The 23,375-nt window shown below is 38.5% G+C and overlaps 1 protein-coding gene and 1 pseudogene across 19 annotated transcripts in view; one reads left to right on the top strand and one right to left on the bottom strand.

Annotated features, from left to right (window-relative positions):
- The window catches only part of PHKB (phosphorylase kinase regulatory subunit beta), a 247,382-nt gene that overhangs the window by 131,909 nt on the left and 92,098 nt on the right, over nucleotides 1–23,375 (bottom strand). For all 19 annotated transcript variants that reach the window (XM_035282686.3, XM_035282687.3, XM_078358167.1 and 16 more), the window contains one exon: nucleotides 6,278–6,341. In XM_035282686.3, the coding sequence (XP_035138577.2) occupies nucleotides 6,278–6,341 (64 nt within the window). The remainder of the gene's footprint in view (nucleotides 1–6,277; nucleotides 6,342–23,375) is intronic.
- LOC103789398 (eukaryotic translation initiation factor 4B-like) lies at nucleotides 8,097–16,170 on the top strand (annotated as a pseudogene).

Here is a 23,375-nt window from a genome sequence, read left to right as displayed (position 1 = left end):
AAGGATAAAAAGGAATGAGCAAAGTCTCCAAGAAATGTGGGACTATGTGAAAAGACCAAATTTACGTTTGATAGGTGTACCTGAATGCGACGGAGAGAATGAATCCAAGCTGGAAAATACCCTTCAGGATATTATTCAGGAAAATTTTCCTAAACTAGCAAAGCAGGTCAACATTCAACCCCAGGTAATACAGAGAACACCACAAAGATATTCCTCAAGAAGAGCAACCCCAAGGCACATAATCGTTAGATTCACCAGGGTTGAAACGAAGGAGAGGATACTAAGGGCAGCCAGAGAGAAAGGTCAGATTACCCACAAAGGCAAGCCTATCAGACTTACAGCAGATCTCTCGGCAGAAACTCTACAGGCCAGAAGAGAGTGGGGGCCGATATTCAACGTCCTCAAAGAACAGAACCTTCAGCCCAGAATTTCATATCCAGCCAACTAAGCTTCACAACTGAAGGAAAAATAAAATCTTTTATGAACAAGCAAGAACTCAGAGATTTTATTACCACCAGGCCTGCTTTACAAGAGCTTCTGAAAGAAGCATTACACACAGAAAGAAACAACCAGTATTAGCCTTTCTAAAAATACACCAAAAAATAAAGAGCACCAACATAAAGAAGAATTTACACCAACAAATGGATAAAACAGCCAGTCAACATCAAATGGCAGTAACCCTAAATTTAAATTGACTGAATTCCCAATCAAAAGACACAGCCAAAACCCAACGGCATGTTACATCCAGACCTGTTTCACATGCAAGGATACACAAAGACTCAAAACAAAGGGATGGAGAAAGATTTACCAACCAAATGGAGAGCAAAAATAAATAATAAATAAATAAAAAGCAGGAGTTGCAATTCTTGTATCGGATAAAATAGATTTTAAAGCAACAAAGATATAGTGGTAAAAGGATCAATGCAACAACAAGAGCTAACGATCCTAACACCCAGATAGGAGACTTAGATTCAATGAGACAGAAAATTAATAAGGATATCAAGGACTCGAACTCAGATCCAGAACAAGTAAACTTAATAAATATTTATAGAGCTCTCCACTTCAAATACACAAAATATACATTCTTGTCAATACCACATCACACCTACCCATTAGTTTAAATGAAACATTGATTGGCCATTATTAATATCCAATTTTTTTCAAAATAAAGCAATATTTCCATTTACTCTCCCTCTTTCTCTTCCTCTTTCTCCCTCTCCTTTACTTATTTTTTTTTTCTTTCCTTCTCTCAAAAAAAAAAAAAAAGAAATCAACTTATAAACCTCTAGATCCAGGTCGGCAATGTCTCTTTCATTGCTTGATTTCCTTTCTTCTCTTCCCTTCCTCCCTCCCTCCCTCCCTCCCTCCCCGCTTCCTCCCTTCCTTCCTTGCTTCATCCCTTCCTTCCTCCCTACCGTCCTTATTCCCTTCCTTCCTGCCTTCCTCCCCCCTCCAAAAAAAAAGAAAGGGTATTTACTGATGGGAATTCCCCCTCTGCACCAAGGCTGTGGTGGCAATAGATGTGTAAATAGCCAACTTTTGCTTACAGACATAACAGCTCTTTCTAGCAGCCCCTCTCACAATCCAGGCTTCTCTCTTCTCACACACATACTGTGAAAGGAATTTTCAAACTACAGAGACAGATAAATTTGAACAGTAATTTTCCGGGTCTCAAAAGAACAGAGCTGAGACTCAAACCCAGGAATCACAAAACTGTTGCTTACTATGTTTATGACATTTGATGAAAATAAATTATGATTTATTTAACTATTACTATTTAAATATTATCAAACATTACTTAAATAATATTTAAATATGTTTGTCATGATATTTATACAGAATATATTTGAGATCATGATGAAATATGTGATTCCCATATTGAGGATTATATATGTTTGTAAATGTACCTCTGCCCTAAATTAGCCTTTATTGTAAACAAATCATTAAAGAAACTAGGCCATTTTCTCACATTTTATTCTTAGTGTCCTAAAGAAAAATAAATTTGGAAAATAGTTTCAGAATGAAAATTTAAAGTGTTTTTTTTCTTTGAATAATAAGTAAAGTTATTATTGGAAAAAAAGAAGGAAGTGCAGGAACACATAATAATCATAACCAAAGTGAAAAACTTTTCTTCCCAACAGTTGCCCATAAAAATAAAATTAACATTTGTTTTATCTCGTATGCTGAAGACTAAAAGGAGCAAAAGGCAAGCCTTTTACACTATTTGTGAAATGGATTTCTCTTTCAGAAGCTCAGTAATTATTAAGCAGAAAACAGCTTAAGAGTTTTCAAAGAAAATGCACAGTTCCTAGTTCTAAAAGTAGAAGGCGTCCAACAGCTGAAATTTCCCATACCAACAAGTGGATCTTCTATTAATAGATTCAAGGAGTGGCTTTGGTTTAATTACCGGCCCTGTGTGAAACCAGCGATCTGAGAAACACTATCTCAACCTTCTGATCATTCATTTTGGGAGAGGGGCTCTTCGATCTCCAAAGATCTATGACTCTCTTGAATTGCCACCACAGGGAATGTACTTTTTGAAAGTTCTAAATTAATTTAGTTAAAGACATGTGATCAAGTCCTCCAAAACCTTATAACAATGGCCTTTAGAATATCAATATGATCTGAAATCCCCGAAGTCTTGAGGTGGTTTTTATGGATTGTCATTGGAATAAAAGCATTTCTTTACGTCAATTCTTTTACCAACCACTGACTTTTAATTAGATCATGGCTCTTTTAAGTATATACAATGACATTATAAAAACGCTAAAAAGGGCACATGCACTTCTAAATGTGCTACTGTTTAGTAGGCACATTATTAATTTAACTGCGGTAGAGGTGGGAATAGTAACATTTCAAAGTCACATTTCTGCAATTCTCCATATCAGAAAAAGAGATGAAAGGAAATTTGTAAAACTAGGACACTGACACTGGCTTGTAAAAATGGAAGATGAAGGGGCTTTACTGGCAACATGTGATATTCTTGTGGCTAAAGAAATAAGACACAGCTGAGCGCCGTGGCTCATGGCTGTAATCCCAGCACTTTGAAAGGCCAAGGCAGGCGGATCACCTGAGGTCAGGAGTTCGAGACCAGCCTGGCTAACATGGTAAAACCCTTGTCTCTATTGAAAATTCAAAAATTAGCTGGGTGTGGTGACACACGCCTGTAGTCCCAGCTACTGGGGAGGCTGAGGCAGGAGAATCACTTGAATCCGGGAGGTAGGGGTTACAATGAGCTGAGATGATAGCACGGCACTCCAGCCCGGGCAACAAAATGAGACTCGGTCTCAAAAAAAAAAAAAGAAAGAAGACATTATCTGTTCATATTTCTATCTGAAATAATCAAGTAGTAGTCAATTCAGCAAATATTTGATGCATAGCTCCATTGGAAACAGATATGACCTGAACAAGGCCAAAAATTAACTTGGCTCAGAGCAGTTGTTCTCATCCTTGGTTGTATGTTAGAATTCCTGAGGAGTTCCAAAAAATCTTAATGCCAAGGCCTCCCCCTACACCAATTAAATCAGAACCCCTGGAAGTAAAGCTCATATATGAGTATTTTTTTTTAATTCCTCAAATGATTCCAATGTGTAGTCCAGATTGAGAACCTGGCTGAGGAACAATATCAGCAATACAGTTATAACTCAGAATCCAAATGCAGAGTAAAGCAATTTAGTGGTTTTAGAATTACCACTGGGCAATCTATGAAAGCTTCCTGGGAAAAGTAGAGCTCTGAAAGATGGGTAGAGTTAGGAAATGTAGCTTGCAGTATGTGCATGAGTACACAGGTAATTGGAAGGGGTGCATACAGGTATGTAAGCAACATACACTAAGACTCAGGTACTTCAAAGGAGATGACACAATTGCAAAAAAGAGCTGGCTACTACCATGTAAGAGTCAACCAAGAGACACTCAGCTCCATTCAGCTCAGTATTTCTTATGTCACAGAAGCAGGTGAGCAAGCCATGTACCTTTCCAACTTCTGATAACATCAGCTCTAGTTTAAATTCAGCTCTAGTTTAAACCATGCTTCCTCTCAGTCTCCTTGAGATATGCTCTAGAAAGCTTTCAGTTCTGTCTCTTCATTTCCCTTCCTTTGTAGGACTCCTATTTCATAAATAATAGCAACAAGAGATGGCATTTATTAAAAGTTTAATCTTGGCCAAGCACTATGCTAATTAAGTTAATTTTATTTGCATGAAAACCTCCTGAATTAGGTCCTATGATCATTAATTTTTTTAGATGAGGAAGCTGAGGCTTAGGTAAATAACTAGCCAAACTAACTGGTGGAAGTGAGCACAGCGCATGTAGTGATCCTGTCTCCTGACCCCTAACACAATGCCATTCTTCAGTGTCATTTTATTTCCTGCATCTATCTGTCTAACTAATCTATCTATCTTTCTATCTAATCTATCTGTCTGCTGGTCTGTCCATCTAGCCCCCCATCCATTCACCCACCCATCCAGGAATATGAAAATGTGTGATCCAGAGCGTGTGGTAATTCCTCATGACCTTCGTATAGACAGAGCCCATCAATCCTCTAGAGGGAGCTGGGGTGAGAAGAGTGCTTGTGTATATAAGGAGGAGAGTGGTAGATGCTTTAACAGGCTACAACTAGAAACGTTCTTAACTTCAAGACTTGAGAAATAGTATTATAATTGCCATAACGAAAACCATGTTACTTTTGTGCACAACTGTGTAACCTCCTAAAATGTTTCTTTACTGACTTAGCATTTCCGTAGCTTAGGATTCATTATATTATCAGTTAGAAATTTCACTTTCCCTCACTATCTTAGGAATCTTAACAAAAACTGTAAATTAGCCTACTTCTTGATCCAGAGTAGTAACCTCTATTCCTACATTTTATTCCTTTCCTCTGACAACTCAATCCATGGTTACTTGATTAGTTTTTCTAGTACAAAAACTGGTTAAAAATCTAATGAAAATTTAAGGTGACCTTCAGGGTTTCTCTTTCATCTCCAGAGAAAATGAGATTTTAGACATTTGATTATAGCCAGTTGAAGTTGAAGCTAGGATCAAAACTCCCAATTCTCTGGCTAAACACATCACACAAATTCTCTTCTACATGAGATGTACATTGAAATATATTAAATTGAAACCAACATGAAAACTGACAAGAAAAAATATATATACAACGCTAAATATACCTAAAAATGTGAAAGCCTCTACAAAATGAGTAATAGACTTGAGGGAAAAGTTACTAAACCAAGGAAATCAGAATTCTTTATCAAAAACTTTTTTCTTTTTTGTAAGAAATTAAGCAGTAGTCTCGTCAGAAAACTAAAATTTAACTGGCAAATTATTTTCAAAGGAAAAGTTCAAGCATGGGAGCATGGGCTGCTACATAAATTTCAGAATTCTCTGATTATAAGAAAATGACTTTGTTAATGAATAGTCAAATTAATTAAACATGCAGTTCAAATAATCAAAGACTGTGGGAACGCTCTCATGTGAGACCCCCAAGTAGTGGGTCACATCATATGGTTGAGCTTGATCCCGGACACAGGTCCCCTGTTGGAGGTAGTCGAGCTATGGGAAAGAAGGACTGCAAGAAGGCTTATGTGATATACAAAAAATAACATGAGTTATTACTCTATTGTGCTGAGGTGATGGGAGGCACGGTGTCCACTTTTGGTTCTCACGGTGTCTACTTTTGGTTCTCACAGTGTCCACTTTTGTTTCTCTATTCATTATAGTTTCTTCTTAAAGTTATGACTTAAATCTTCAAAGCAAGCTGATAGTAAAAATTGCTTTGTTTATGTCTTTCCTGCACCTGGACCCTTGATATGGTATTTACAATACTGCTTGTGACTTAATGATTTATAATGTAGCCTATGATTTTCTTGTGAAACCCCTGCCCTAGACAGTTTCTTTTAAACTTTTAAACTTAGATATTGCACCCGGACTCTTGTGACTGATAATTGCACCCCCCGCTTTAATCTGATTATGTATCTCCCTGTTCCCAGCATATTTATCCAAAATATGGGTGACTTGTGATTGTATTGTAAAACTTTCTGTTCCCACGAAACACTGATCCCATGACGTAAACACTTCTACTTGTAATGTATATAATCAGACCCTGAGTTCAATAAAGCTGTTGATGAAGCATCTGACTTCTCAACCCTCCAGACCCCGTCTGTTCTTTCTTCTTCTCTTCCGCGCACCCCCCTCTCCAGGTGGGGACCCTCTTGCTGGCCAAGAGCCTCCGGCAGACGTGTTGGCCCCCACAAAAGACTTTGGGGGTTTTGTTTTTTACCTGGTTGCCAAAGAGGTTGAATCCATTAATTGCTTCTAGAGCTGCTTTTGCTAAACCAACAGAGCTAAAAGAGAAAAGGAAATATTTTATTACTCTAATGTATCTGGCTACAAAATAAGAAACATTATCTGATGAATATTCACAAGAAAGTTTCTTTATTAACATTTATAACAACTTCCTTAAGAAGAATAATGTCTGAGAGACTCCATTCTGACATTTCACTATTTTAATTTTTCTTTTTTATAGTTAGTGATCACCTGGGAAAAATATTTCTAGGTTCACCTTGATCTAAACTAATGGTCATACTATTGATGGGAGTAGTTTTAATTCCAGAATCATTTTTATTCACTAACTCAATAAAAAAAAATGAACTTTAGAGGAAGGTGTATTATGATGATAAGTGCAGTAATTAGCAGGTTGAGCATCATTAGTTCAGATAAATGTAACAGAACTTTTCTGATGTCAACTCTGAGGCTTAAGAAAGATCTTTCACATCATACAACTATTGGAGTGTGGTTTAAGGTATCTATTCAAATACTCTTGCCTAAGATCCAAAAAGTAGGCATTATTTTATGCTCACAGAACAACTGATCACCTTATCTTTCATTTCTTGCTATATTCTTCCCTTTATAATAAAATGAATACTATTTCCCTCAGTGTCCTACTCTTTCAGCCTCTCAAATGCCATATACTATAGTGCTGGAAAATGGGATAAAATTTCATTAAAAATATGATATCATCTTTTAAGTATCTATGTTTAAATATTTTAGATCTAACACCCAGTTTAATTATTATAAAATTTTATTTGTTTTACTGAAAGCAAGTGTATCTGCCATTAATACCATTTGAAGCTAGTAATCTGTCAACTATGTAGCATTTCTCTGAAATAGATTATCAAAGCAGCACCTTCAGGTATTACCTGGTAATCTGTTAGATATGCTAGTTCTCATTCCTTCCTGGGTGCAGGGCTCCATAATCAGTGTTAAAAAGCTTCCAGGTGTTTAAATGCACTTTAAGTTTGAGAGCTACTGTTCTAAGCTATTCATGTCATCATAATCTACATCCTATAAGTTGTTTACATAACCTGTTTTTAAGAAATCATCACTTTCATTGCAGGAGAGTAAATAGGTCAGACACTTATTTTAAAGATACATAGATGGAAAGATGAAGTAGAGATAATTTCTTCTCACTAAGTACAATGAAGAATCTTGGACATTACCTATAAAACAAACATAAAGACTTGGAAACATGGATAGAAGGCAATCTAGCTATGAACTTCAGGACTCTACAAATGACACTATGGTAAGTGACCTGGGTTTCCTTTTTGCCTTATTTATACCAGTCTAGAGCCAAAGGAGCCAACCACTGAGAAATGTCAGCACATGCATACAAAAAAATCCCCAACAAAAGGCTGCTCTCTCTAGCCAAAGGACAGGAAAAGAGCAGCCTAGCAAAACAGAAAACTTTTGGACAATAACCACTCAGAAAAAACTTTACCCTACCCCCATCCATTCCAGCAAAGGCTGAGTAGAAACCTAGATTTCTACATTCATGAATCAATCATGAGGCACAACACTCGACTCCCAACTCTCTTAGTCATGGTGGTGTCAGAAAACTACAAGGAAGAAGTCAATACTTTCATTTCCAATAAGTGATAAGAAACCATTTCATCACCAATCAAGGGGTCACAACTTTTCTCCTGCCCCATAAATGGAGGCCAAATAAGAACCAGTTATGAAGCACTCCTGTATTTCCCAGCCAAAGACTTATCAGTGGAGGCGTACTAGGGAATTGGATAGTCCATTCAGACCCAGTAGTAATGAGGAGTTTCCAGATTGGGTGTCGACAAAAATACTGCCTTATATTCCTACCTGGCAGTAATGAGGTGATGTCCCCTCACCCCTTCTCCTGCCAGAATGGTATTTAAAAAATACAGCTAAAACAGAAACTTAAAATAAGATCTAGGGTCTTATACTCTTATGCCCCAAGTGCCCATATGTCAATCAAAAAATATTCCTCATACCTGGAACCAGAAAGATCTCAAACCAAATGAAAACAATAAAATCAATGGATGTTAAGATTGAGAAGATTGAGAAGAAAGAGTTGTTAGAATTATCTGAAAAAGATTTTAAAGCAGTCACGTAAAAATGCTTCAATAAGCAATTACGAACATGCTTGAAACAAATGAAAAATAGAAATCGTTAAATAAGAAACCGAAAGTATCAGCAACGTTTTTAGAATTGAAAAATATAATAGTGTAAATAAAAAGATCAGTAGATAGCCAGGCGCGGTGGCTCACACCTGCAATCCCAGCACTTTGGGAGGCCGAGGCAGGTGGATCACGAGGTCCACAGATCGAGACCATCCTGGTCAACATGGTGAAACCCCATCTCTACTAAAAATACAAAAAGTTAGCTGGGCATGGTGGTGCGCACCTGTAATCCCAGCTACTCAGGAGGCTAAGGCAGGAGAATTGCCTGAACTCAGGAGGCGGAGGTTGCAGTGAGCCGAGATCGCGCCATTGCACTCCAGCCTGGGTAACAAGAGCGAAACTCCTTCTCAAAAAAAAAAAAAGGGAGAACGATCCAAGATGGCCGATCACTAACATCCCGAGATTGCAGCTCTCAGGGAAGGCACGGAGAACTAGAGGACGCCACACTTTCAAAGTCTGGCTGCTCACGGAGCAGAAGATCCCCCAGTGGAGGAAACACACGGGTCGCCAGCGTGACTCTCGTGGCCGGCGCAGCGGTTCCGCCCGCACCTCGCGCAGTAGCTCTCGGAGCAAAGTAAACACATTTGGAGGACCCACACGGGCCCACAGCACAACACCAGAGCCCCGCGCAGCGGCAGTGACGGCACCTCGGCGCGGCAGCGCTCTGCGCAGAGTAAACAGGACGGGTTCCCCTTCTGACCGAGGTTTGGAGTCCTGGGAAGGCAGAGTCGCCTACTACGGACACAAGAAGGAAGCCAGACAGGAGAATCCTGGGCAGAAAAGCACCATCAGTTTTAACGCCGCTGCTCTGGCCCTGGGAACTAACAACCTGGACGCCCACTCAAGAGACCTAATCTGAAAGTTGGTCATTTCAAAGACGACAGGAGGATAAATTTACAATGACGGGAAGAAACCAGCGTAAAAAAGCTGAGAATACTCAAAGTCAGAACGCCTCTCCCTCTAAAGATGATCACAGTTCCACATCAACAATGGAACAAGGCTTGATGGAGAACGAGCGCCTCCTGATGACAGAATCACTCTTCAAGGAATGGATAATAACAAACTTCGGTGAGTTAAAAGAACATGTTGTAGCCCAACGTAAAGAAACTAGGAACTTTGAAAAAAGGCTTGATGAAATCCTATTGAGAATAGACAACTTAGAGAGGAGTATGAGTGAATTAATGGAACTGAAGAATACAATACAGGAACTCCGGGAAGTATGCACAGGTTTAAACACTCAAATTGTTCAAGCAGAAGAAGGGATATCAGAGGTCAAAGTCCAACTTAATGAAATAAAACGTGAAGAAAAGATTAGAGAAAAAAGGATAAAAAGGAATGAGCAAAGTCTCCAAGAAATGTGGGACTATGTGAAAAGACCAAATTTACGTTTGATAGGTGTACCTGAATGCGACGGAGAGAATGAATCCAAGCTGGAAAATACCCTTCAGGATATTATTCAGGAAAATTTTCCTAAACTAGCAAAGCAGGTCAACATTCAACCCCAGGTAATACAGAGAACACCACAAAGATATTCCTCAAGAAGAGCAACCCCAAGGCACATAATCGTTAGATTCACCACAGTTGAAATGAAGGAGAAAATACTAAGGGCAGCCAGAGAGAAAGGTCATGTTACCCATAAAGGCAAGCCTATCAGACTTACAGCAGATCTCTCGGCAGAAACTCTACAAGCCAGAAGAGAGTGGGGGCCAATATTCAACATTCTCAAAGAATAGAACCTTCAGCCCAGAATTTCATATCCAGCCAAACTAAGCTTCACAACTGAAGGAAAAATAAAATCTTTTATGAACAAGCAAGAACTCAGAGATTTTATTACCACCAGGCCTGCTTTACAAGAGCTTCTGAAAGAAGCATTACACACAGAAAGAAACAACCAGTATTAGTCTTTCTAAAAATACACCAAAAAGTAAAGAGCACGAACATAAAGAAGAATTTATACCAACGAATGGATAAAACAGCCAGTCAACATCAAATGGCAGTAACCCTAAATATAAATTGACTAAATCCCCCAATCAAAAGACACAGCCAAAACCCAATGGCATGTTACATCCAGACCTGTTTCACATGCAAGGATACACAAAGACTCAAAACAAAGGGATGGAGAAAGATTTACCAACCAAATTGAGAGCAAAAATAAATAATAAATAAATAAAAAGCAGGAGTTGCAATTCCCGTATCGGATAAAATAGATTTTAAAGCAACAAAGATATAGTGGTAAAAGGATCAATGCAACAACAAGAACTAACGATCCTAACACCCAGATAGGAGACTTAGATTCAATGAGACAGAAAATTAATAAGGATATCAAGGACTCGAACTCAGATCCGGAACAAGTAAACTTAATAAATATTTATAGAGCTCTCCACTTCAAATACACAAAATATACATTCTTGTCAATACCACATCATACCTACCCATAAGTTTAAATGAAACATTGATTGGCCATTATTAATACCCAATTTTTTTTCAAAATAAAACAATATTTCCATTTACTCTCCCTCTTTTTCTTCCTCTTTCTTCCTCTCCATTACTTTTTTTTTTCTTTCTTTCCTTCTCTCAAAAAAAAAAAGAAATCAACTTGTAAACCTCTAGATCCAGGTCCGCAATGTCTCTCTCATTGCTTGATTTCCTTTCTTCCCTTCCCTCCCCCACTCCCCGCTTCCTCCCTTCCTTTCATCCTCCCTACCGTCCTTCTTCCCTCCCTTCCTGCCTTCCTCCCCCCACCAAAAAAGAAAAAAAAAAGATCAGTAGATAGGCTTAATGGAAGAATGAAGAGGACAGAGGAAGGAATAACCAAGCTGGAAGACAGAACAACAGAATTATCCAGTTTGAACAAAAGAGAAAAAACAAAATGAAAACCAAAATGAACAGAGGCCTAGGCAGGCAGATCACTTTAGGTCAGGAGTTCAAGACCAGCCTGGCCAGCATAGGTGAAACCCTGTCTTTACTAAAAATACATAAATTAGCTGGGCATGGTGACATGCACCTATAGTCCCAGCTACTAGAGAGACTGAGGTGGGAGGATCGCTTGAGCTTGGGAGGCAGACGTTGGGTGACAGAATGACTCCATCCCAACAAATACATACATACATACATAAATGAAAAGGTGTATACTGATAACACAATAAAGAAAAAAAGGAACTAGGTAACAATCAACATGATGACTGCAATCCCCCACTTATAAGATACAGATTGGCAGAATGAATTTTAAAAAACACAGATCAAACATCTGCTGTCTTCAAGAGACCTACCTACCTAATATAAAGATTCTTGTAGACTCAAGGAAAGATATGGAAAAAAAAAATGTTACACATAAATGGAAACTGAAAGTGAGCAGGAGTAGCTAGCTATTTTTATATGAAACAAAACAGACTTCAAATCAAAAACAATAAAAAGAAAAAGAAAGTCATTATGTTATAACAAACAGAACAATTCAACAAGAAGATATAACAATTCTAAATACATATGCACTTAACACTGGAGCACCCACAGTCATCAAACAAATTCTACTAGGCCTAAGAAAAGAGGTAGACAGCAAGATGGTGATAGTGGGAGACTTTGACACTCCATTGACAGCACTAATTAGATCACTGAGCTAGAATGTCAACAAAGAAACACTGGACATAAACTGGACTCTAGAACAAATGGACCAACAGATATTCACAGAATATTCTAAATGAAAACTGCAGAATATACATTCTTATCAGCACATGGATCATTTTCTAAGATAGACCATATGACAGGCCACAACACAAATATCAACAAATTAAAAAACTCAAAATCATACCAAGTATCTTCTCAGACTATGGCAGAACAAAATGAGAAATTAATTCTAAGAGGAATTCTCAAAACTATACAAATACATGGAAAGTGAAATTAAGCCATCTGCTCCTGAATGATTTTTGAGTCAACAATAAAATCAAGATGAACATTTTTTAAAATTTTGAAATGAATAACAATAGTGACACAAGTTACCCCAATTCCTGGGATACAGCAAAAGCAGTACTACGAGGAAAGTTTATAATGCTAAATGCCTACATCAAAAGACTGAAAGATCAAAGACTGGCAACATAATGTCATGCCTCAAGAAACTAGAGAAACAACAAACCAAACCCAAAGCTAGCAGAAGGAAAACAACAGAGATCAGAGCAAAACTAAATGAAATTGAAACCAAAAGACAATACAAAGGATCAATGAAACAACAGGTTGTTTCTTTGAAAATATAAGCAAAAATGACAGACCACTAGCTAATCAAGAAAAGAAGAGAGAAGATTCAAGCAAGCTGAATCAGAAATGCAAATGCAGACATTATAACTGACACTACAGAAATACAAAAGATCATGCAAGACTACTATATGAACCCTTCTATGTGCACAAACCAGAAAATCTACAGGAAATGGATAAATTCTTAGAAACACACAACCTCCTAAGCTTGAATTAAGAAAATAAAGAAATCTTGAACAGATCAGTAATAAAGAGTGAGACTGAAGCAGTAATAAAATATCTCCCAACAAGATAAAGTCTAGGATCAGACACATTCACAGCTGAATTTCACCAGACATTACAAAGAAAACTGGTACCAATCCTACTGAAACTATTCCAAAGAATAGAGAAAGAAAGAATCCTCCCTCACTCATTCTACAATGTCAGTATCACCCTGATACCAAAGCAAGGAAAGGACATAATGACAACAAAAAAGAAGACGGACCAATATTCCTAATGAATACAGATACAAAAATCTTCAATAAAATATTAGCAAATTGAATTCAACAACGCATCAAAAAGACAATTCATCCTGATCAGCTAGGTTTCACCCCAGGGATACAAGGATGGTTCAACAAATGCAAGTCAATGCATTGATTTACCACATAATCAAAATTAAATATAAAAACCATATGATTATTTCAAAAGATGCAGAAAAAGCACTTGATAAAATCCAGCATCCCATCATGATAAAAACCCTGAACTAAGCATAGAAGAAATATACCTTAAAATAACAAAAGCCAAAATAAGACAAATCCACAGCCAACATCATATGCAATAGGGAGAAGTTGAAAGCATTTCCCCTAAGAAGAAGAACAAGACAAAAATGCCTGCTTTCATCACTTGTGTTCAACATAGCACTGGAAGTCCTAGCCAGAGCAATCAGGCAAATGAAAGAAATACAGGGCATCTAAATTGAAAAAGAGGAAGTCAAACTACCTCTGTTTACTGATACTATGATTTTATACCTAGAAAACTCTAAAGACTCCTCCAAAGGACTCCTAGACTCAATAAATAAATTCAGTAAGGTCTCAGGTTACAAAATCAAAGTACACAAATCCTTAGCACTGCTATATATCAATAACAAACAAGCTAAGAATCAAATCAATAACTCAATCCCATTTACAAAAGCTGCAAAGAAAAAAATAAGAACTACAAAACACTGATGAAAGAAATCAAAGATGACACAAATGGAAAAACATGTCATGCTCAGGGATTACAAGAATCAATACTGTGAAACTGACAATACTGCCCAAGGCAATCAATAGATTCAGTGCAACTTCTATCAAAATACTGAGGTCATTTTTCACAGAATTAGAAAAAGAAATCCTAAAGTTCATATGCAACCAAAAACCACCCTGAATAGTCAAAGTAATCCAAAGCAAAAAGAACAAATCTGGAGGTATCAAATTACCTGACTTAAAATTATACTACAAGGCTATAGTAACTAAAACAGATACACAAAGCCTCTCCCAACATGATGGCCTCAGCAATACCAGTTTCCACTGTGACCCATTGTTGACCTTCAAAAACTAAGCAAAACAGAAGAAGAAGAAGGGGAAGACTATCTCCCTAATAGAGTTTCTGGCTGAGGATGAGGGGCTGGTGGAGGAAGCACCTATGTTTCCAAACCAGTCAGCTGGGCTGATGAAACAGATGGCCTGGAAGGAGATGTTCAGCAACTTAGCACCGTAATGATGACGATGTATATAGGGTGCCTCCAATTGACTGTTCTGTCCTTCCCACTGCTTCACAGCCTGCTCAGGAACCCAATATCGACCAGAGCTGTCTTCCCAAATTGCCATCTTACACTGCTTTTCTAGGGAAGTTACCCTATGATGTGACAGAAGAGTCAATTAAGGAATTCTTTAGAGGATTAAATATCAGTGAAGTGCATTTACCATGCGAACCCAGCAATCCAGAGAGATCGAAAGGTTTTGGTTATGCTGAATTTGTGGACCTAGATTCCCTACTCAGTGCCCTGAGTCTCAGTGAAGAGTCTCTAGGTAACAGGACAATTCGAGTGGAGGTTGCTGATCAAACATAGGATAAAGACAGGGATGATTGTTCTTTTGGCCATGATAGAAATCAGGATTCTGACAAAACATATCTAGACTGGTGGGCTCATCCTGCCACAGAGAGCTTTAATGACTACCTACCTAGAAGAGGTGATGATAGCTTTGGAGACAAGTGTTGAGATTATTATTCAGACCCGTATTGCAATGGGTATCAGGATGGCCCATGCTGGGATATGGATCAATATGGCGGCCGGGAGTGCTATGATGACTGAGGCAGCAGACACTATGATAGAGGCTATGATTCCCAGATAGGCAGTGGCAGAAGAGTATTTGGCAGTGGGTACTGCAGGGATGATGACTACAGAGGAGGCGGGGACTGCTATAAGACCAATACGACTGACGGGATGATGATCGTGGAGCTCCAGAGATGATTACTCTAGGGATTATTATAGATGTGATGACAGAGGTCCCTGCCAAAGACCCAAATTGGATCTGAAGCCTCAGAGTACTCCTAAGGAAGATGATTCCTCAGCTAGTACCTCCCTGTCGAGTCAAGCTGCTTCTACCTTTGGAGGGGCAAAGTCCACTCACACAGCTGCTAGAGAAAGAGAAGTAAAAGAACGCCTACAGAAGGAACAAGAGAAGCTGCAGTGTCAGTTGGATGAGCCAAAACTAGAACGATCGTCTCGGGAGAGACATCCAAGCAGGTGAAGTAAAAAAAACTCAGGAACTGGAACAGTTGAGGACAGGAAGTGAGTCTTCACAGACTGGGACCTCCACCACATCCCACAGAAATGCACGAAGGAGAGAGTGAGAAGTCTACAGAAAATGAAACACTCAATAAGGAGGAAGATTGTCACTCTGCAACGTCTAAGCCTCTTAAACCTGATCAGTCTCTAAAGGAAATGTCAGCCTCTCCACCAAAGGAGAATGCTTCTGTGAAACAAAGTTCTAACTGTCCTGCTCCATCTCAAAGCTCAAACACAGGGCAGCAAACCCCTACAAATAGTGGGGGGAAAGTAGTTCCAGCTTAACCATCTGAGGAAAGACCAGCAAGGAAAGATGGAAATAAAGTAGATGGGATAAATTTCCCAAAAGGCCAAAGTAGGAACTCTAGCTGTGGTCCAGGAGACAGAGGGAACGAAGACCACTGGAAGGAGTCAGATAGGAAAGACAGCAAAAAGGATCAAGACTCCAGATCTGCACCTGAGCCAAAGAAACCTGAGGAAAATCCAGCCTCCAAGTTCAGTTCTGCAAGCAAGTATGCTGCTCTCTTCATTGATGGTGAAGATGAAAACAAGGTTGAAGATTATGCTAAATAGACCTTGACATCCAGTGCTTTCTCCTAGTTTCTCTCCACCCTGGAACAGCTGAGAGCAAATCAAAGATCTATCCAGACAAGATAAAATAAGACTCACCATCTCCTGGAAAAAGAAATAGACACACAGACCTCTGAGAACAGAATAAACAGCCCAAAAAAACCCAAATACCTAAAACCAACTCATCTTTAATAAAGCACACAAAAACACACACTTGAGAAAGGACACTCTATTCAATAAATGGTGCTGGGAAAATTGAACAACAACAGGCCAAGAATGAAAATGGATCCCTATCTCTCACTATATACAAAAATTAACTCAAGATGGATTAAAGACATAAGTCTAAAGCCTGAAATCATAAAATTCTAGAAGAAAACCTGGAAAAACTCTTCTAGACATTGGCCTAGGCAAAGAACTTACGACTAAGACCCCCAAAATAAATGTAACAAAAACAAATAAATGTCACGTAACTAAACTAAAAAGGTCCTGTACGACAAAAGAAATATATGACAGAGAAAATAGACAACCTATAGAATGAGAGAAAATATCTGCAAACAATATATCTGACAAAGGATTAATAACCTGAGTCCACAAGGAACTCAAGAAAATCAGCAAGAAAAAAACAATCCCCTTAAAAAGTGGGCAAATGACCAGAACAGACATTTCTCAAAAGATATACAAATGGCCAAACAACATGAAAAAAATGTCACCAATATCACAATATTCAGGGAAATGCATATTAAAACCACAGTGAGAGACCTCCTTACCCCAGCCAGAATGGCCATTATTAAAACCTCAAAAAACAATAGATGTTGGTGTAGATGCAGTGTAAACGGAACACTTATGCACTACTAATGGAAATGTAAGTTAGTACAATATTTATAAAAGACAGTATGGAGATTTCTCAAAGAACTAAAAGCAGATCTACCATTCGATCCAGCAATCCCACTACTGGGTATCTACCCAAAGGAAAAAAAGTCATCATATAAAAGATACCTGAATGTATATGTTTATCATAGCACAATTCAAAATTATAAAGCTATAGACTCAATTTAAGTGCCTATCAACCCATAAGTGGATTAAAAATGTGATATATATATATATACACACACACACACAGACACACACACACAGACACACACACACACATACATGCACACACCATGGAGTGCTATCCAGCCCAAAAAAAAAAAAAAAAATGCAATCACATCTTTTGCAGCAACTTGAACGCAACTGAGGCTTTATCCTAAGTGAAGTATCTCAGGAACAAAAAAACAAATAAGACATGTTCTCCCTTACGAGTGGGAGCTAAACTATGGGTACACAAAGGCATGCAGAGTGGTATAGTGGACACTGGAGGCTCAGAAGGCAGGAGGGTGGGAGGGGGTTGAGGGATAAATAATTACCTACTGAGTTAAATGCACTTTATTTGGGTGAATAAAGCCCAGGCTTCCCACTATACAATTCATCCATGAAACCAAAATCATTTGTATCCCTAAATAGAAATAAAATTTAAAAAAGGAAAAAGAAAAAAAAGAAAGTAGGGTTCAAATATTAAAAAAGAATGTTAAACCTACTCTATGTTCTAGAAATGAAACAACAAAGTCTGAATGACAGCACATCTGTTTACAACATGGTTTACTGAATACTTTAAGCCCACTGGTAAGACCTAATGCTCAGAAAAAAATGATTCCCTTGAAAATATTACAACTACTGACAATATACGTGGTCACCCAAAAGCTCTAACAGAGATGCACAAGATTAATGTTTTCATTTCTGTTTACACAATATCCATTTTGCAGTCCATGGATCAAGGAGTAATTTTACTTTCAAGTCTTATTATTTAAGAAATGTATTGCAAGGTGACAGCTGCCATAGATAATGATTCCTCTGATGGATTTGAGCAAAGTAAATTGAAAATCTGGGAAGGACTTATTCTAGATGCCACAAAGAACATTCAAGATTCATGAAAGGAGATCAGAATATCAACATTAACAGGAGTTTGGAATAAGCTGATTGCAACTGTCATGGATAAGTATGACAAGTTCAAGACTTTGATGGAAGAAGTAAGAGCAGATGTGGTGGAAATAGCAAGAGAACTAGAATTAGAAGTGGAGCCCGAAGATGGGACTACATTGCTGTAATCATATGATCAAACTTGAATGGATGAGGAGTTAATTCTTATGGATAGCAAAGAAAGTGATTCTTGAGATGAAATTTACTCCTGGTAAAGAGCTGTGAATGTTGTTGAGCTGACAACAAAGGATTTAGAATACGTCATATACTTAGCTGACAAAGCAGTGGCAAGGTTTGATAGGATTGGCTCCGATTTTGAGAGAAGTTCTAATATGGGTAAAATGCTATCAAACAGCATCATGTGTTACAGAGAAATCTACTGTAAAAGGAAGAGTCAATCAATGTTGCAAACTTCATTGCTATCTTATTTTGAGAAATAGTCACAGCCATTCCAATCTTCAGCAACCACCAGCCTGAGCAGTCAGCAGCCATCAAGACTGTGGATGACCTTCCATCAGCAAGAATTTTACAAATCACTGAAGGCTCAGATGATTGTTAGCATTTTTAACCAATAATGTATTTTTAACTAACACAAAGTACTTTTTTCCAAGATGGACATGGACAATGACAAAACCAGATCATTGAAGGGTATTGATCTCACCCTGCTGATTCTCAACTCAAAAGAGGCTGGAGGAGGCAGAAGCTGCATCTGTTTTGTTCAGCATTTTGTTACTTGTGTCTACCAACTGCAGGAAATCCTTTAAGATAAAAAATAAAACACTACTGAACGATCTGTGGACAGCCAGTTATGTGGCCAAAGTGGGGAATGGCCTCATCTCTACTGGGAGGTCCTTTCTCTTAAACTGGCCCATGGTGAACTTCGTGGCCACCTTTTGGGCTCTGAAGAAGATTACCGGCTGTGGGTCACCTCAGGCATAAAAGAGGCCCCATGTCAACTCATTAGGCATGAGCATTCCTATGGAATTAAAATGAGCTGTCTTCAAGCCACTACGCTCCTGCCGCAGGGACAGGGACTCCATCTCTCCTTCCACCTTTCAGGAGTCCTTCTTTTGGCAGGGCTCTAACACTTGCCAGGACAACCTGTGCATGACTCCACCAGTCCGAAAGCCAGGCCAGCTCTCTGGAGGTTCTCTCACATGCTTGTGAGAATGACAACTTACCTACCCCTCTCTGGATATGCCTTTTTTAAATCAACCAAAAAGGGCTACTCAGTAGAGGGTGTCTTCTGAAAACTGGCCAATATAAAATCATATCAAGCCCTAAAGGAGAAACTAAATTCTGTAGATAAAGTGAACTTGGACAATGAGTCCATTCTTCTGGAAACATGTGTCTTAAAGGATTTTCTTCAAAATATCCAAGGAAGTATATTTTCATCCAATCTCTATGATGAATGGCTTGGTGTATTGATCAAGGGAATGACGAGGAGAAAATAACTGCAATCCAGAGGCTTTTAGACCAGCTGCCAAAAGCCAATGTTGTTCTCTTGAGATAGCTTTTTAAAATGTACACTCTGAACATTCCTCATCCAATCAGATAATAGCTTGTAATTTATCAGCATGTACAGCCCCAAGCATTCTTCAGCTATCTACTTCCTGCAGCTCAAAACTAGAAAATGAATTCACAAAAAGTCCAGTGTGATGACTCTGATTTAAAAAAATAGAAATCACAAAAAAGGTTTCTCTTATATAATTTCTCATTGAAAACTGCCTCATGATATTTGGAAAAGACATCACTTCCCTCTGTGAAAGAACTCAAAGAGCTGTCATCATAGCCAGAAGGTGTCAGTAAAAACAGAGGAACCTCTTTGATCCAAGCCAGTAAGAATCATGGTGGATTCTTACAAGCCAGACAAGAAAATCACAATTGTAGAATGATGCCCAGGCCCATCTGGAATGGGTTGACCCAGCTACCTGTCCATTGTTTTTTAAGTTACTGAAGATTCAAATCTCCATAGTCACATTTAACTCTTCCTTTTCTTTTATTTCCTGCAGTATTCCACTGAGAACAATTTTCCCAAAATGCTTGCAGTATTTTGCTGAATTTGGATTAAAACCTCAGGTTTTCCAAAAATAAGTAAATTTCTTGGCAAAAGAACGAACATGTGGCACCCTAAACTAAGACAACCACCGTGGATCATGTTTTTAAATCCCTTGTTTTTAGTTGAACACTGAATGAGCACCTTCCAACATCCCAGCTCATCCTACTTCCTTTTCCTTATCCTATATATACATATTTGAAAAAAATCTTCCCACAAAATACATCTTCTGTCTTTCCATCTGTATTATATTGTATTATTACTTTTCAATTGATAAAAAATAAATGTATATATTTTCAGAGTAAAAAAGAATTTTATAGTTTTAACTCTTAAAATTTCATATTTCATATTAAATTTTGTATATGGAGTGAAATAGGGGTCCAGATTCATTGGTTTTCATACAGACATACAGTTGTCCCAGCACTATTTGTTGACAACTATCCTTTCCCCCAAATTATCTTTGCACATTTGTGAAAACCAATTGACTACAGATGTGTAGGTTTATTTCTGTACTCTTTTTTTTTTTTGAGACAGAGTCTTGCTCTGTCACCCAGGCTGGAGTGCAGTTGTACAATCTCGGCTCACTGCAACCTCTGCCTCCTGGGTTCAGGCAATTCTCCTGCCTCAGCCTCCTAAGTAGCTGGGATTACAGGCACGCGCCACCATGCCCAGCTAATTTGTTGTAGTTTTAGTAGAGACAGGGTTTCACCATGTTGACCAGGATGGTCTCGATCTCTTGACCTCGCGATTCACCCGCCTCGGCCTCCCAAAGTGCTGGGATTACAGGCATGAGCCACCGCGCCCGGCCCTATTTCTGTACTCTTAATTCTATTTCACTGACTTCCTTGTCCTTATGCCAGAACCACACTATTTTACTTATTGCAGTTTTGTAGTAAGTTTTGACATTGAAAAGTGAGTCCAACTTTGTTCTTTTTCGAGGTTGTTTTGACTAGTCTGGTTCCCCTTCCATGTGAATTTTAGAATCAGCTTGTCAATTTCTGCAAAAAAGATAGTTGGATTTTTTACATAGATTACATAAACACAGATGTCTTTCCATTTATTTAGGTCTCCTTTAATATCTTTAAACATTTCTTTGTAGTTTTCAATGTACAAGTACAAGAACCTGTAAAAGTCTTACACTCCTTTTGTAAATCTCCTCTCCTTCCTTCCTTCCTTTCCTTCCTTCCTTCTTTCCTTCCCTCCCTCCCTCTCTCTCTTCTTCCTTCCTTCCTACCTTTTCCTTCCTTCCTTCCTTTCTTCCTTCCTTCTTTCCTTCTTTCTTTTCTTTCTTTCTCTCTCTTTCTCTCTCTCTCTTTCTTTCTTTCTTTCTTTCTTCTTCCTCTTTAACTTCTGGGATCCATCACGTATAGAAAGTGTAGGTTTGTTACATAGGTATCCCCGTGCCATGTTGGTTTGCTGCACCCATCAACCCATCATCTATATTAAGTATTTTTCCGAATACTACCCTTCCCCTAGCCCCCCAGAATCCCTTCACTTTTAAGATGAGGAAACAAGCCCTGAGAAGCGTAAGTGGTTTTCAAATCCATCCTTACTCCTGGACTTTGGTTAAAAACTTTGTACCCTACTAGAATCTATGCTGACCAATTTACCCTGATTCTCAAGAACAATTGAGCCAATAACCTGGATTTCAGATTACTACCCAAATGACTCTAATCTGTACCTTAACATATCACTGCTAGTGGAGGTTCTCTGCCAGTGAAGGAAGTACTTGATGCTTCCACAGGTTAAACACATTTTGTGACAATTCATGTGGTACTGCTAGCATACTAACAGCAGGAGGCTCTTTGCAGGTCACAAGTTGTTTTAGAGAGAAATAAGAAGGGCTGGAACCTAATGGAATAAAATCCAAGTGAAGGACCTATAGTGGTTTTTTTTTGTTTTGTTTAGTTTTGTTTTTCTTGAGATGGAGTCTCGCTCTGTTGCCAGGCTGGAATGCAGTGGTGCAATCTCGGCTCACTGTAACCTCCACCTCCCAGGTTCAAGTGATTCTCCTACCCCAGACTTCCAAGTAGCTGGGACTACAGGCATGTGCCACCAAGCCCAGCTAATTTTGTATTTTTTAGTAGAGACGGGGGGTTTCACTATGTTGGCCAGGATGGTCTCAATCTCTTGACCTCGTGATCTGCCCACCTTGGCCTCCCAAAGTGCTGGGATTATAGGTGTAAGCCACCCCATCTGGCCCCTGTGGTGGTTTAAAGTGTGTCTGCAAGTTCTTTGACAATCCTCCCCATCAAGAGGTGAAGTCTAGTATCCACTGTTAGAATATAGCCTGGTCTTAGTAACTCTAACAAACAGCATTCAGTGGAATTTACACTGCATGACTTCTGAGCCTAGGTCATAGAAGGGAAAACAGCTCCCAGTTAACTATCTGCCTTGGGTCTGGGCCTTGGAATCCAGCTACCATGCTATGAGGAAGCCTTCCTCATATAAATTTCACATAGGCCTTCCAGTGGACAGGTCCTGCCAAGTTATTAGTCAACACTCAGATACCTGAGTGAAAAAGCCTTCAAGATAACCCCAGCCCCAGTAACAATGATGACAAATACATTAGGGACCCTGAGCACAAATTGCCGAGCTTAACTCAGTCCACTATCTTAATAATAAATATTAATGTAAGACAATAATAATAAAACATTGTTGTTATTTTATGCCTCTAAGTTTGGGTTTATTTGCAACAACAGGTAACTAGAAGAAAACCTAAGTCGGATTCCAAACTATCATGTACCCAGAACAATGAGGCCAAACATAATTTTGCCTACTGTAAAACAGTAATGAAATGACCGTAGTATCTGAACAAGAATTTTAGAGCCTTAGACACTAAGTGTTAGAAAAGCCACTTGGGGTTGTATACTTGGAGTGTTTGTGTAAAAACATGCATTGCTAACTGGTTTTCTTCCTTAGGAATGTGTTCCTGATGACCCAGGAGCTCCCTTAACCCCCAATGCGCAAATACTTATATTCACCTAACCCAGTAATACCAGAAAACTTCCTCCTACAGTGTGAGGTACATCTTTTATTAAATATTTATAGTATTTTGAAATGTAAAGAGAAAATAACTCATTCAAAAGTTAAACACATATGAAATTCAGTACTTAGAAACACAATGTAGCCATCCCAAGGTTCTGTCTTTAATGGTATAAAAAAAAAACAACAGCTATGGGATGAATTTGGAAAC

This window comes from Callithrix jacchus, chromosome 20, assembly GCF_049354715.1.
Source record: "Callithrix jacchus isolate 240 chromosome 20, calJac240_pri, whole genome shotgun sequence".
NCBI classification, from domain to species: domain Eukaryota; kingdom Metazoa; phylum Chordata; class Mammalia; order Primates; family Cebidae; genus Callithrix; species Callithrix jacchus.
The sequence above is the reverse complement of the archived record's forward strand: the minus strand, read 5'-3'. Positions and strand labels throughout refer to the sequence as shown.